Source organism: Poecilia formosa, unplaced genomic scaffold, assembly GCF_000485575.1.
Source record: "Poecilia formosa unplaced genomic scaffold, Poecilia_formosa-5.1.2 Scaffold297, whole genome shotgun sequence".
Classification (NCBI taxonomy): domain Eukaryota; kingdom Metazoa; phylum Chordata; class Actinopteri; order Cyprinodontiformes; family Poeciliidae; genus Poecilia; species Poecilia formosa.
In genome coordinates this window covers 399,701-412,105 of record NW_006800236.1, presented here as the reverse complement: position 1 = coordinate 412,105, position 12,405 = coordinate 399,701, and the positions used below count along the sequence as shown (strand labels likewise).

Here is a 12,405-nt window from a genome sequence, read left to right as displayed (position 1 = left end):
CCCAGAATAATCCAAACATAAATGAAAACATTTATGTGACGGAAAAGACAATAAATTAAACTTCGTCACGAACAGGATTCGAACCTGTGCGGGGAAACCCCATTGGATTTCGAGTCCAACGCCTTAACCTCTCGGCCACCGTGACTACGCATGCCCTAATACGTCATCACGTCACTATATAAATGTTTACGCATGACAAGTGTGGAAATGATAAAAATATAATATTAATGAATGGTAAAAATATTTATTTTACTATTTGTTCATCGTTTTGTAAGCGTATACTGTTACACCATACACTGATGGACACAATTACTCTTAGACCAGGTGTAACACGAGTTTTTGAAAAGACTCTAAAATGTCTTTGTGCCGTCTTGCATACTAGTTTTAACCATTTTTTTATATATATATATTTGCTTTTAACATGTCACCCTACCTCGTTAATGTATGTCTTTCGCTACTTTCTTTCTGGAGCCTTCCAGGTTGCTCCAGTATGTGTCCGAAATTAGATGAGCTCTGCTTCGTGGTGCATTCAAAGCCACTTGGTGAAAGCTATCACTACACATTTGACAGCAAGCTAAACTCCAGAAATAGTTCAACATCCTTACTAAGTTATCAAAGCGAACATCTTTCTAATTTAGTACCACTGACTACAATTACTAATAACAAGGTGTAACTATTTTAATCTGTAATCTGAGGAAAAGTTAGCATTTCTCACAAATGCCTCACAACTGACGCTTCGAACAAACGTCATTTCTATTGGTCTATCAGTCTAAGACCCGCCTCCTTCTGACGAGCATTAATAGCGCTTGCGCATAGTCGGTGAGAAGAGCATTACAGCAACGAAAATGATCAACTGGAAGGTAAATATTGTAAAAATGTGTTCATTCTAATCATAGTATTTATATTTGATTAATAGCTAAGCAGGTTATCTTCCTTTAAAGCTGCCAGTGATTTACATTGCTTTTTAAATTGTTGCTAAACACAATGCTAATGTTTTCAGAGCTAGCCAAACAGAAGATGTCACTATTAAATCTGATGCACATTAGTCAGAATGCCACAGTATCAGATTTTGGGAGCAAGATCTGATTGCTTGTGGCTGTATAGAATATATGGGTTGTAGCTTTTAATACACATGGTTTAGAGTGCAGCTGCTTCTCTCTCTCATGCAGCCTCCCCTCTCAAATTACCTTCCTCCTGCAGCAGACAGCTGTTGCAGGGGGATCACAGAGAGGGGAGGAGAGATTTCTCCTGCTTCCCTGATTATTCCAGACATTTCTCCTCCATCACAATATTTAAAAATTCACTGGAAACCTTTTTTAAAAAAATTTCGCGATGTGCTTTCCAGGCCTTGGACAACGTCCCCCTCCTCTTCTACATCCTGGCCCTGAAGACGATGCTGCTGTGCTTGGCCTTCGCCGGGGCCAAGATTTACCAGAGCAGGAAAGCCGAGGAGGCCTTGAAGAAGCAGCAGGCCGAGAGGAGGAGGCTGGCTCAGCAGACGCAGGAACTCATCGACAACCTGAAGGAGGACTGAGGAAATCCAGAGGAGCAGGTGCTGCTTTTACCCAAACGAGCCGACTATTTTTCATCCAGTTTGAACATATGTATAGAAATCTTTTTTGTCTTCCCGATCAGAACGAGCTGAGCTCCTCCCAACGAGTCGGAGAAGCAGAAAGAAAGAGGAGAATCTGGAGATTCGCTCTTCAGCACTGGGATGTTGACTTCACAAGTTTTACTCCATATTGACTGACTGTATTTTTAAAATATATATAAGAAGAAAGGAAAGCAGAACCTATTCAGACATGGAAAACTGCCTTGCTTGTCACTCATGGTCTGAGCTGAGCTTTGTCTACATGTGTGGCTGAATTTTCACTCTCTGAAATATTTTTGCGCTTATTTTTGTAACTACATTAAATCGTTTGCCCCACATCAGTGTTTTTGAGTCTGTTTTTTTCTTTATTAATTAAGGAAAACAATTTAATATAATTCTAAAATAAAACTTGGCTCTAAAAATGTGCCATTAATGTATAACATGCACCTGTTTTTTTTTAAATTCATTATTAATGATTTGTGTTTAAAATCACAATGTGTTGTTTGTGCCAATTTGATATTAATGTATTAAAAGAAAAGACACAACATGAGCTTTTAGTTCATAGATTTTTGGGAACATTTTTGCCCAAACTAAAGATAAACAGCAGTTTTGTGTATATTTGAATAGAAAAAAATAACTTTTGTAATTTCTTGTCTTAGAAAAAAATCAAATAAAAATTTCATCATGGCTTAAAGTAAAGTGAGTTTAAAGCATTTGTAAAAACATTTTTATCAGACAACTTGTTCTTGACTTTGTTAGGAACTTTCTTGTGTCTGAATAGAAGTTGATTGGATCATGAAAATAATTGTTTGAAATACATCACTTTGTGTAAAAAAGAGTCTACAGAGCACAAGAGTTTGAGTTTTGGAAGATATCCATTGACGTAACACTTAAACGTAAACATGCAGCAGTAGGTTTTTTGTTTGTTTGTTTTTTACCTTTGTCGAACAGCAGAGGGCGCTGCTGCATTCATATTTACTCAATGCAGGGGTGTCCAAAGTCGGTCCTCGAGGGCCGGCATCCTGCATGTTTTAGTTTTCTCCCTAGTGGTAGTAACGACCTCCTCAGTAAGTCAATGTTCTCCTCAGGCCTTCTAACGAGCCATCATTTGATGCAGGTGTGCTGAACCAGGGAGAGACCTAAAACATGCAGGATGTCGGCTCTCGAGGACTGACTTTGAACACCCCTGACTCAATGGGTGTAACAGCAGGCTGACAAGCAAGCAAAAAAATATGGCGGGAAGTTTATAAAATCTTCGTTTTGTTTTCTTGTGTTTTCATTTTCGTCTTTAAGTCCTTGTTTTCTGTTTTATTTTGATGGTACCAGTGTCACACCAGATTCCATTTTTGTAATCAACCCTCCTTCAGCCTTTTGTCTTCATTCCCTGTTGAGTATTTAATTTCCTGATTCGTTCTAAACTGTAAGTATTTTTGTTCAGTCATTTGAAATGCAGTCTGCTTCTCTGTTGCTTTTGAGTCCCTCATTCATCCAACACCCTGTATTTCTTTTAAAATTATCTAATCTGACCAGCACAGATATCACAAAGTGGATTTGAATAGCAAGTCATGTATTTGATAATATGAATTGTATCTGATCAGAGAACAAAAACTCTACACAGGTTCTGCAAGATATGTCTGCTCCCAGTTTTTCTTTTCCTAAATCTGTTTTTTCCTTCTTTGTCCATCAACTCCATTTAATTTGTACTTAAGTTAGTAATACATTTTATCTGTTAAACATAAAAAAAAAACTGACATTTAGATAGAAATAAACATTTCTTAAGTCTCTCAGATCATGCAATAGGTTTATTTGGGATATAACATCAACATTAAAGAAGTCAAAACATAAGATGGTAATGTTAAGCTGCTGCAGTCGAGGCTATCTGGAAGTTCAGATAAAAATTTTACAATATATTTAGGATAATGTATACAGAATCAGATTAACATTGAACCAGGAAAAACATTAGCTTTTTTTTATTATTAATGACATTAAGTAAGCAATGCATCTTTTTTTTAAATTTGCCTTTTAGCACCTACATAGCGCACAGCTTGATTATCTTTACATTCAAGTTTAAGTTGAGTTTTTGTATGGCTATCATCTCCTTTATAGACACAATCTTTAACTTTCGTACAGTCAACAACTTTAAATATTTTCTTGCTAAAACCTGGCATGATCCCCTTCACATTTTGACAGAGATCATTCACATCTTGGAGAGATGCTATAATGAAGGTTTCTGCATACTTGCAGCCCCCTTTCTTATTGAATCTTTCTTTCATGACGTCGTTGCACTGCTCTTTGGTCATGCCGTCAATGACGTTATTCTCAATCGCATGCTGCCCTTCGGAGAGCTCGACAGCAGAGAGCACCATCAGCAGGAAGCCGGCAACCTGGATCTTCATGATTACTAGTGGAGAGAGAAAAACGAAGGTGATCAACATTTACCTGTTAAAAATAGCTAAAAATGCAATTTGTCAAAGATTAAATTGAAAAAATCCCAGTGAAATCACATACCAGATGTTATTTTTCCCTTTCAGCTGACTGTGTTGGTAGTCTTGGGTGTCTGAAGCACAGACTGAGGAAGATCTTCAACGGTGGAAAGTCTCTGAAGCTGCACTCTGACTGATCTGGGCTTGTTATATAGCATCCAGGTGAGAAAGTGAGACCAGTTTATCCAATTTGAATAAAGATAAGCCCATATCTGAACAGAAATCAGCAAAAATCAAGCATATTTTAAGATGGGAATGTGGGTTATGCAAAACCTTTAAGGTCGGGGAAATTCACAGAAAGATCCTTTATTATTGTTGGACACAAGGAGTGAGGATCCTCTCTTTAATTTGAGCTATTCTTCACCAAATGAGGCCAGAATTGCGGAGATCCACACTGAAGGTACAGTTATAATTTATTCCGCAATTGCAGGTAAAAATCTGAAAAAGAAGCTCTTAGTGTGGGGTTTGGATTCTTACTGTAGTAGCAGGTGAATTAAAAAGCATCATTCTAAATTTGTAAATCTGACAAAAGAAAAAAACAGCAGTTAGGTAGTTGATTCTACTATTTTCTTTATTATTTGAAGAAACAAATTGTTTGAAGTGTTTGCTCTTAATGGATAACTTCATAAATCGTCACACCATGTCAGTACTTTGTGGCAATGGGAATTTAAAGAACGCTTTCTTTGCATTTAAGAAAAGCTGAAGTAGAAGTGCAGGAGGGAAACCGTTTCACAAATTAATTCAAATACAATTTGTTTTATCTTGAAGATTGCAGATCTGCTTTGAATGAAGGAGGATTCTGAGCCTGTCAGCAGATTAAGTTGAAACCAGATATTTGCATATATTGTATGAGAAAACACGCAGCATTTTCATTTTATGTCAATTAGGATTATTAAAATGATATTTATTTGAAAAATGCTAGAAACTGAGAAATATTCATCAGGTTATCTGGGTTTTGTTTTTAGGTCTTCAGATGGATAACGGGATGAAAGATGAGAATCAGTTTCATGATTATGAAACTGATGAGTAGCTTAAGATTTGAAGACTGAACGTTCAAATTGAGTTGCTGGAAACAAAGTTTAGGTGGAAGACTAAAGTCTTTTCCATCTTCTACTGACAGTTTATTTTAATCCAGGATCCCATGTAATATTTCAATTTTTGTTTTCTGAAACACTATTGTTATTAGCATGTAATTTATGATCATCAACATAAGCACAACACAGCTCTTTATTAAGCAGTAGGTTCAATGTAATGGCTTTATTCTGTTTATACTTTGAGGAAAATACATTAGGTTGGGTTTTTTTATACGCCAAAAAATGAAAGACATAGTTGTTTCCTAAAATGCATCAAAAGGTGTATATATAGTAAGTATCTTTAATTTTAATAAGTTGTTTTAAAGCATTTTCCTCACCATAAGGTTTACTGGTGATCTCCTGCGAAGTGCACAGGTAAACCATCTTTGCAACTCACAGCAATGACTCTGTTTTTCAGACATTTTCCCTTGTATTCACATTTGGGTTTCCTGGCTTGCTTCTTGACTGTACAAACCACAATTCTGAACTTCTTTTTGCTCTCTGTGTAATGACTTTCGTTATTATAAATGCCTTGACCCTTACAGACAGACTGGACTTCCTTGGCATCAGCGAGAATGAACGTGTTCGTCTTCTTGCAGACGTTGTTGTCGTCGTAGATCTTCTTCTGTTTCATCACTGCCGTGCATTTTTGCGCCGTCATCTTCTTGTCCACGTGCTGCCTTTTGAACTTCTCGTAGCGCTCGCGCGTGTTTTCCAGTTCCGGGGTGCAGGTTGTATTTACGAACTCGGAGGCGGTGGCCTGCAGGGGGAGCAAGCAGACGAGCAGGCAGAATGGCAGGACCTTCATGATTCTGAAAGAAGACATAAGAATTTGAGAACAGATTAGAAAACAAATTTGAGAAAAGGTTCTCCCACATATTTAGTTTTGCTCAAAGACGAGGGATTCAAAACGTGAACGAAGTCACCTCTTTTTAAGAACATTTTTGTGTCTGCTGTGTTTCAGGCTCGAAAAAATACTGAGTTTTACTATCTAAATGTAGAAAACGTTTGACTTTATCATAATTTCTGATTGATTTTAACAAATAAATATGTTACCTAGTCCAAAATGAGTGAAGCACCTTTTCCAGACGAACAGGAGGTAAAAAGAGAATGAAGTCTTCTTCCTTTTTAGTTGTCGAAGTGAGTGTGAAAACAAACTAATGCTCCAAAGTGCGTCTCCTTTTGAGGAGGAGTTTCTTAGCATGTTTCTGTTTAAAGGTGTAACTCTTATGTTGCTAAATGTACACGTAACGATACACAATTAGTTTAAGGCAAGCTGATTGGCTATTTTATCCCGCCATGTTGAATATTTATAATGCATTAATGTGCATAAGAACACACAATTGGCTCATAACCGGCAAGACGCAGGACCACCGCTGCTACTGAATCAAATCAGTGAGTTGTGTTCTGAGAAGGTGATGAGTGGGAAAAACAAACATGGCCGACCACAAACGAGCTGCTGAGAGTCTCTTCTCACGTATCCTGAAAAGGAAATCAGATGAGATTTAAAAGAAATTAAGCTTGTAGGAAAAAATGACTGAAGTTGCATATAATATAAATACTAAAAACGAATTTCAACTGATATGTGGTGGTGAGTTTTATCACGAACAGTGTGGACGAAGGATTTTCACTGAAATGACCACAAAACCACACCTGCAGCAGCAGTCACACATGCATAGATTGTGCAAAGACATTGAATGTTGCCATTACCTGGAGTGAAATCTTAAACAAAGCTGTTGGTTATTATTTTTAATAGTGAAACACTATTTTTGCAAAACAGTAGCTGTAAACTTATGGTCTTGATGACAGAAATAAATCTATTGTTGCCCGTTGGACTTACTTCCTGCATTTTAAGGAATACCTTTCACCTTCAAAACAGAGAAACAACTACAGTAGAGCTGTTAGTTCATTAGTTATCAACTGAAAACAGTTTATAACTACCTGAAGATATTTAACATTTCCCTTGCTCAGAATTTCTCATTAGATGATAAAATGGACCGATCAAGAAAATGTCACTTTGTACTTTTCTCCAGCAACACCTGTAACTACAGAGGTTTGTTGTAGTTACCAATAACTATCAGTCCGACCATTGTGACCACAAAACCACCTGTGTTTACGAGAACTGAATGTTCAGGTCTCTTCTAGTAAATTTATAGCCCACTACCTGAAAACTGGGCCACATTGTGTTGTATTAAATCAACTAGAATCCTCTGAAGGGATAAATTGTTTAAAAGCTGTAAAAAATATATATATTCAAAAAGCATGTGAGCATTTGATCTTCTCTCCAAAGGCAAAGCAACAAAAACTGAAATATTGACCTGAAATAAATCTCATCAACTTTTTCTTTTTTCGTGTGTCTTTAAAGCCACTAAAAACCTGTTGGCGTTGGTTTTAGAGAACAGAAGAAGCTTATGTTTAAGCTTGACGTGGCCTTAGCATGCATGCTATCTGATCTCATTGTGGTTAGATCTGAATGTCATGTTGGTTAAATTAATTTAAGTGTGACGCAGATAAATGTGCATTTAAAGAAAGCGCGAGTGATTTTGCTCAAGCCAAAATGAAATGTAGCGATGTTATTATTATAAAGCTCAGTTAAAGATGGCGCCACAGGTTGGACAGCAGCGCCCTCTGCTGTTTGTACAGAGATGTGGGGGGAAAAAACCACCACCACCTGAAAAGCTATTCGTGCTGCAAAGTTTTCTTTTCTTTTTTTGTTTTTTTGTTTTGTTTTTAAAAAATAAAAATAGTAAAAAAGTGAACATCAAAGACCAGTCTGGTAGTTACATTTCTTTTCCAATTTACTTTATTGTTTGTCAATATTATTTCCAAGATGCAGAAAATGCTTTATTTCAAATAGTAATTCAGAAGGAGAAGGTTCTAAGTTGTTCCAGATATCTGTCGTTGCTGCTTGTACAGAACATAGATGCAGAACAAAATGGAAAATTAGCCATTATTTATTTTTCTCACAACATTATCCAGGTGATAAGGCACACGGTTTTGATCACACAAGACTGTAACACTAGTTGCTCTACCTTTGACAGCTATGTATGTGCAAAGACGGTATCCGTTTGATTTCCTCAAACTTTGACAATCAATAATTTGGAGATCTATAGCCTGTGTTTGATGGTTGTTACCAAAGTTACAGATTCCGTTTAGGACTCCTTCTGGGTCCAAGAAGAAGGTATTGATCGGCTTGCACCATCTTTCAGCTGCATTTATTCTTTTCATTTTGCTGTCGCAACTTCGGGGATTCATGCTTTTGACGACGTGCTTCTGGAAGAAGTTCAGAGCCTCGGAGATCTCGGCTGCAGAGAGAGCGAGGATCAGGACGGCAACAACCTGGATCTTCATGGTTTCCTGTTGAGGGAAAAACAATCCAAAAATCTTCTTACATAGAAATTAGAGCAACTCAAGAGATACAATCACACAAATATAAATCAGCTGTTTATGAAATACTTAGGAAGATATTTTGAAATGATTCCAAACGTGTGATATGAACATGCTGAAAGTAATTTTTCCTCATTGATTGAGACTAACATTTTAGACTCATTCTAATTAATTGAATGTGACTTTACACTTCTATATTCTCAAATGTAAATTTAAAATAGCTTACAGATACCAAGATCAGGATTTTCCTGGATGATGCAGATTTTCAGTTTTCTTTTAGATGATCTGCAACACATACAAGAAAAATATTCAGTGTTTTAATTAGAAGTGTTGAATTCAACACAAATATTAACAAGGACATTCCACTTTGTGCTATTTTAAATGAAAAAAAAAAGCATTATGACAGGTTTTGAAACAACTTAATCAAAAATAACACCTAGATTTTTGCTCCCATACAGATTCAGACAAAAACTACTAAAACTTGCCAAATGATCTGTATGATGAAATCCACTTTAGAACAGACCCAGATCCAGAGGGGGCGTCAAAACCCCGTCTGGAGGGGGCGGCGCGCCGATTTATGTTTTCGCATCCACCTGAATAACGTGTAGTTGCGCCACTGTGTATATGTCTTGTCAGCATGTCAATATTGACACCTGGAAAGATAAATGCGCCACAAGAAAATTCTATAGTGTGGAAGGTTGTGTGGTCCACAGGTTATGACATCAGACTTCAGGTACAAAAGACATGGGTTCAAATCCTGACCTTGGTCTGCAAATAATTGTTATTTCTGATTTGAACACACAAAGTTTATTATAATCAGTTAAAATTAAGGCTATATGTTCACAGAAAGATGATTTCTGCTTAAATATGTTTTTTCTATCAATTTATTTTTTACACCAGGAATGCACCGATTTCAAAGTTTTTTGCTGATACTGCCGATATTCCAAAAACAAGAAAACAGAAATATTGGCAGTATCAGCAAAAAACTTTGAAATCGGTGCATTNTTTTGCTCCCATACAGATTCAGACAAAAACTACTAAAACTTGCCAAATGATCTGTATGATGAAATCCACTTTAGAACAGACCCAGATCCTTCACAACATTTTGAACCATCCCTTAATTTTTTATTTTCATTTTTACTCACCTGCTTAGATGTGTGGTTGGGTTTGAAAGGTCTTGTTATTGAAGCAGAACGTTGATTAAGTTCTCGGTGATGTCTTCGGCGAACCTGAAACCTGATTTCACTCGAACCGTTTTTATACAGCTTAAGGATGGGAAGTTTGTGATGTAACATGGACCAGAAAAAAAGTAAAATGTTGACATGAAATGGTAGTGAACGCCATGTCACTCACGTAGTACCAATGCGATAAGATCAGTTTGCTCAGTTGGAGTTCAAGGAGAACATTTTTTTGTTTTGTAAGTTTTCTTGATGGATCAAATCTCGCCAAAATCACACACTACAAGATGAGATTCTAACTTGACTTTTTATAGTTTATTTGTGTGGGATTTAAAGTTGTACTGCTTTAAAGAAAACCAGGAAAAAATTGAAGGAAAGAAAAAACTCACCCAACTGTGACACACAAACACAGAGAGGAACTAGACTCTGCGTTGTCAGGGAAGGTTGCGAAGGTGACCGCTGGGAAACCATCTGAACCCAATGTTGCGTGACTCGTTTTCCACAAAATACCTGACATGAAAAAAAATAAATAAAAATTGCTTCACGTCGACAACATCAACATGGTGCACAGTTTGTATGACATGTAATGAAATTCTGCATCGGTCACTCTGCGTTTTTTCTTGATTTATTCATTATTTTCAGCATTAATGTTCACAGTATTTTTTTGTCACTGTACTATCTTTGTCTGTTTTTCTCTCTCTCTTTTGGAGGGCGTAGAAGCAGACTCCTAGGGTTCTAATCTGTTGAACCACATTTCAAAAGCAATGTCTGATTTTTATTGGTTAATTTCCAGTAAATTGTTATGTTAATTTTGAGTTATTTAAGTGATCGTTGAGGATTTTATATTCAATAACAAAAAGATACCACCTTTCTGTTATTGTCCAAGTGTGGACTTGCGACCTTGTTTTTCCTTTTTGCACAACTTAAGCTGAAGCAAAAATAATGAGTCATTCGGCACTTCCTCAAAGTTCTTGTATCTGATAATTGGTGTTTCACCAGAGAGGCTGTACAAAATACAGCAATACATAAACCAATACTGCATAAAAACCAATATTTCTGATAATCACTCACATATCCAAATTTGATTTTTGAAAAATCCACGGCCATAATTTTTACATGGAAAACAACTTGATGTTTGTGATATATTTTTTTCCCTCCATATTAATATAAAGTGACCAAACTGGCATTTGAAAAATTAAATTATTTAGACTGCTCACACATGAGCCTGTTTACAGTTTTTCCTGGGACAGTAATCTCCTGGTCTCCTGTGTTTGAAGATATTTCTTCGCACAGAAATGGAAATAAAATACTATTACAAAAATGTTGTGTGTCTGCCATTTTTAAAATTTATTTGTCAATTTTTATTTTATCTTACATTCAAGACAATGGCTTTTAAAACGTTATGACTCTGGATTTTAAGTTGATGCAATTTGATGCAATTTAGAAATCTAATTAGGACAGGCTGGTAAGTAAGTTTCTTTTTTTACTTTTAAATTCTTTCATAATTTATTGCAATTTGATTAAACCTTTTTTCATTTTCTGGAGTTAAATCCCTTTCAATGAGACTTCCTCTTTTCAACATGGAAAGGCTCAATTTCCTACAGTTTTGTGACAATTTTATATATACTTTTATTTTGTGTTTTTTACATTTGTAGAAAAATAGAAGTAGGTCAAAACACGAGCTACTGACAGACTTTCCTGCTCCATCCACAGAGAGAACATATTCGGTGGAAAAAATTTTTTCTTTCAATTATCTTAGAAATTTGAACTGTCTTTAACATGTGAGACATGAGAAAAAATAAGAGGAAAAACTTCTCAGGTGAATAACAAAATGTAAAAGTGTACATAAAAGATAAAGTGTTTTTTTTTTTTTGCTCCTTTTCCTGCTTGAGTAACAATTGTCTAACAGAGAGGATGACGTATATCTCAAATAGGTTAAAATTAGTTACTGCACCACCACACCTGGACTGACTGGTTAAATTAGATGCTCTGCAAGCAAACAGGCTCTTCAGAGTTTTACATATCAATCAAGATTATTTGTACAGGACATTTAGCATCAAGACAATTCATAGTGCTTTACAACACAATCATAAAAACACCACCCAGTAAACAATTGAGAAAACCAGTAACATCGCATTTTGATGAATGTCATCACAAAAAGCATCTTTGCACATCAGATAAGTTGCTCAATGTTTCATATATTATGGTTCATAAGGGTTCAAATCCTGGAAAGAATGTCTATTTTGTCATCCTTTCAAAATCACTATTAACAGCAGAAAAGATAAATGCGCCACGAGAAACATTTAAAGCATGGAAGGATTTAAAGCATGGAGGTCCACAGGTTATGGCGTCAGACATTAAGTACAAAGGACATAGGTCCAAATCTTGGTAGGAAAGCATGGTGTATACCCAGTGGCGCAAAAAGTGGGTATGCAGTGCATAGGGGCGCAGCACCAGAGGGGGCGTCAAAACCCCGACTGGAGGGGGCGGCGCGCCGATTTATGTTTTCGGATCCACCTGAATAACGTGTAGTTGCGCCACTGTGTATACGTCTTGTCAGCATGGCAGTCAATATTGACACCTGAAAAGATAAATGCACCACAAGAAAATTCTATAGTGTGGAAGGTTGTGTGGTCCACAGGTTATGACATCAGACTTCAGGTACAAAAGACATGGGTTCAAATCCTGACCTT

General features: G+C 36.4%; 2 protein-coding genes, 1 long non-coding RNA gene and 1 other non-coding gene across 4 annotated transcripts; 1 reads left to right on the top strand and 3 right to left on the bottom strand.

Annotated features, from left to right (window-relative positions):
• Positions 1-63: 63 nt before the first annotated feature.
• On the bottom strand, positions 64-145 carry trnas-cga (transfer RNA serine (anticodon CGA)). The gene has a single exon. It is a non-coding gene; the product is annotated as a tRNA-Ser (tRNA).
• Positions 146-762: 617 nt separating this feature from the next.
• On the top strand, positions 763-1,929 carry smim11 (small integral membrane protein 11). Its single transcript, XM_007572220.2, has 3 exons — positions 763-860; positions 1,346-1,552; positions 1,636-1,929. Exons 1-2 carry the CDS (start codon positions 846-848, stop codon positions 1,532-1,534), a joined length of 204 nt encoding a protein of 67 aa, XP_007572282.1. The 5' UTR covers positions 763-845; the 3' UTR covers positions 1,535-1,552; positions 1,636-1,929.
• Positions 1,930-3,887: 1,958 nt separating this feature from the next.
• Positions 3,888-4,236, bottom strand: LOC103151937 (uncharacterized). Its single transcript, XR_477690.2, has 2 exons — positions 4,100-4,236; positions 3,888-3,992 (listed from the first exon to the last, which is right to left on the bottom strand). It is a non-coding gene; the product is annotated as an uncharacterized LOC103151937 (long non-coding RNA).
• Positions 4,237-5,312: 1,076 nt separating this feature from the next.
• On the bottom strand, positions 5,313-6,697 carry LOC103151939 (ribonuclease-like). Its single transcript, XM_016660766.1, has one exon. The coding sequence runs from the start codon at positions 5,971-5,973 to the stop codon at positions 5,494-5,496; it is 480 nt and encodes a 159-aa protein (XP_016516252.1). The 5' UTR covers positions 5,974-6,697; the 3' UTR covers positions 5,313-5,493.
• Positions 6,698-12,405: the final 5,708 nt, after the last annotated feature.

What these genes read in the sequence shown, in the direction of transcription:
- LOC103151939 (XM_016660766.1), bottom strand. Translation starts at nt 5,973, where the DNA reads ATGTCTTCTTTCAGAATCATGAAGGTCCTGCCATTCTGCCTGCTCGTC.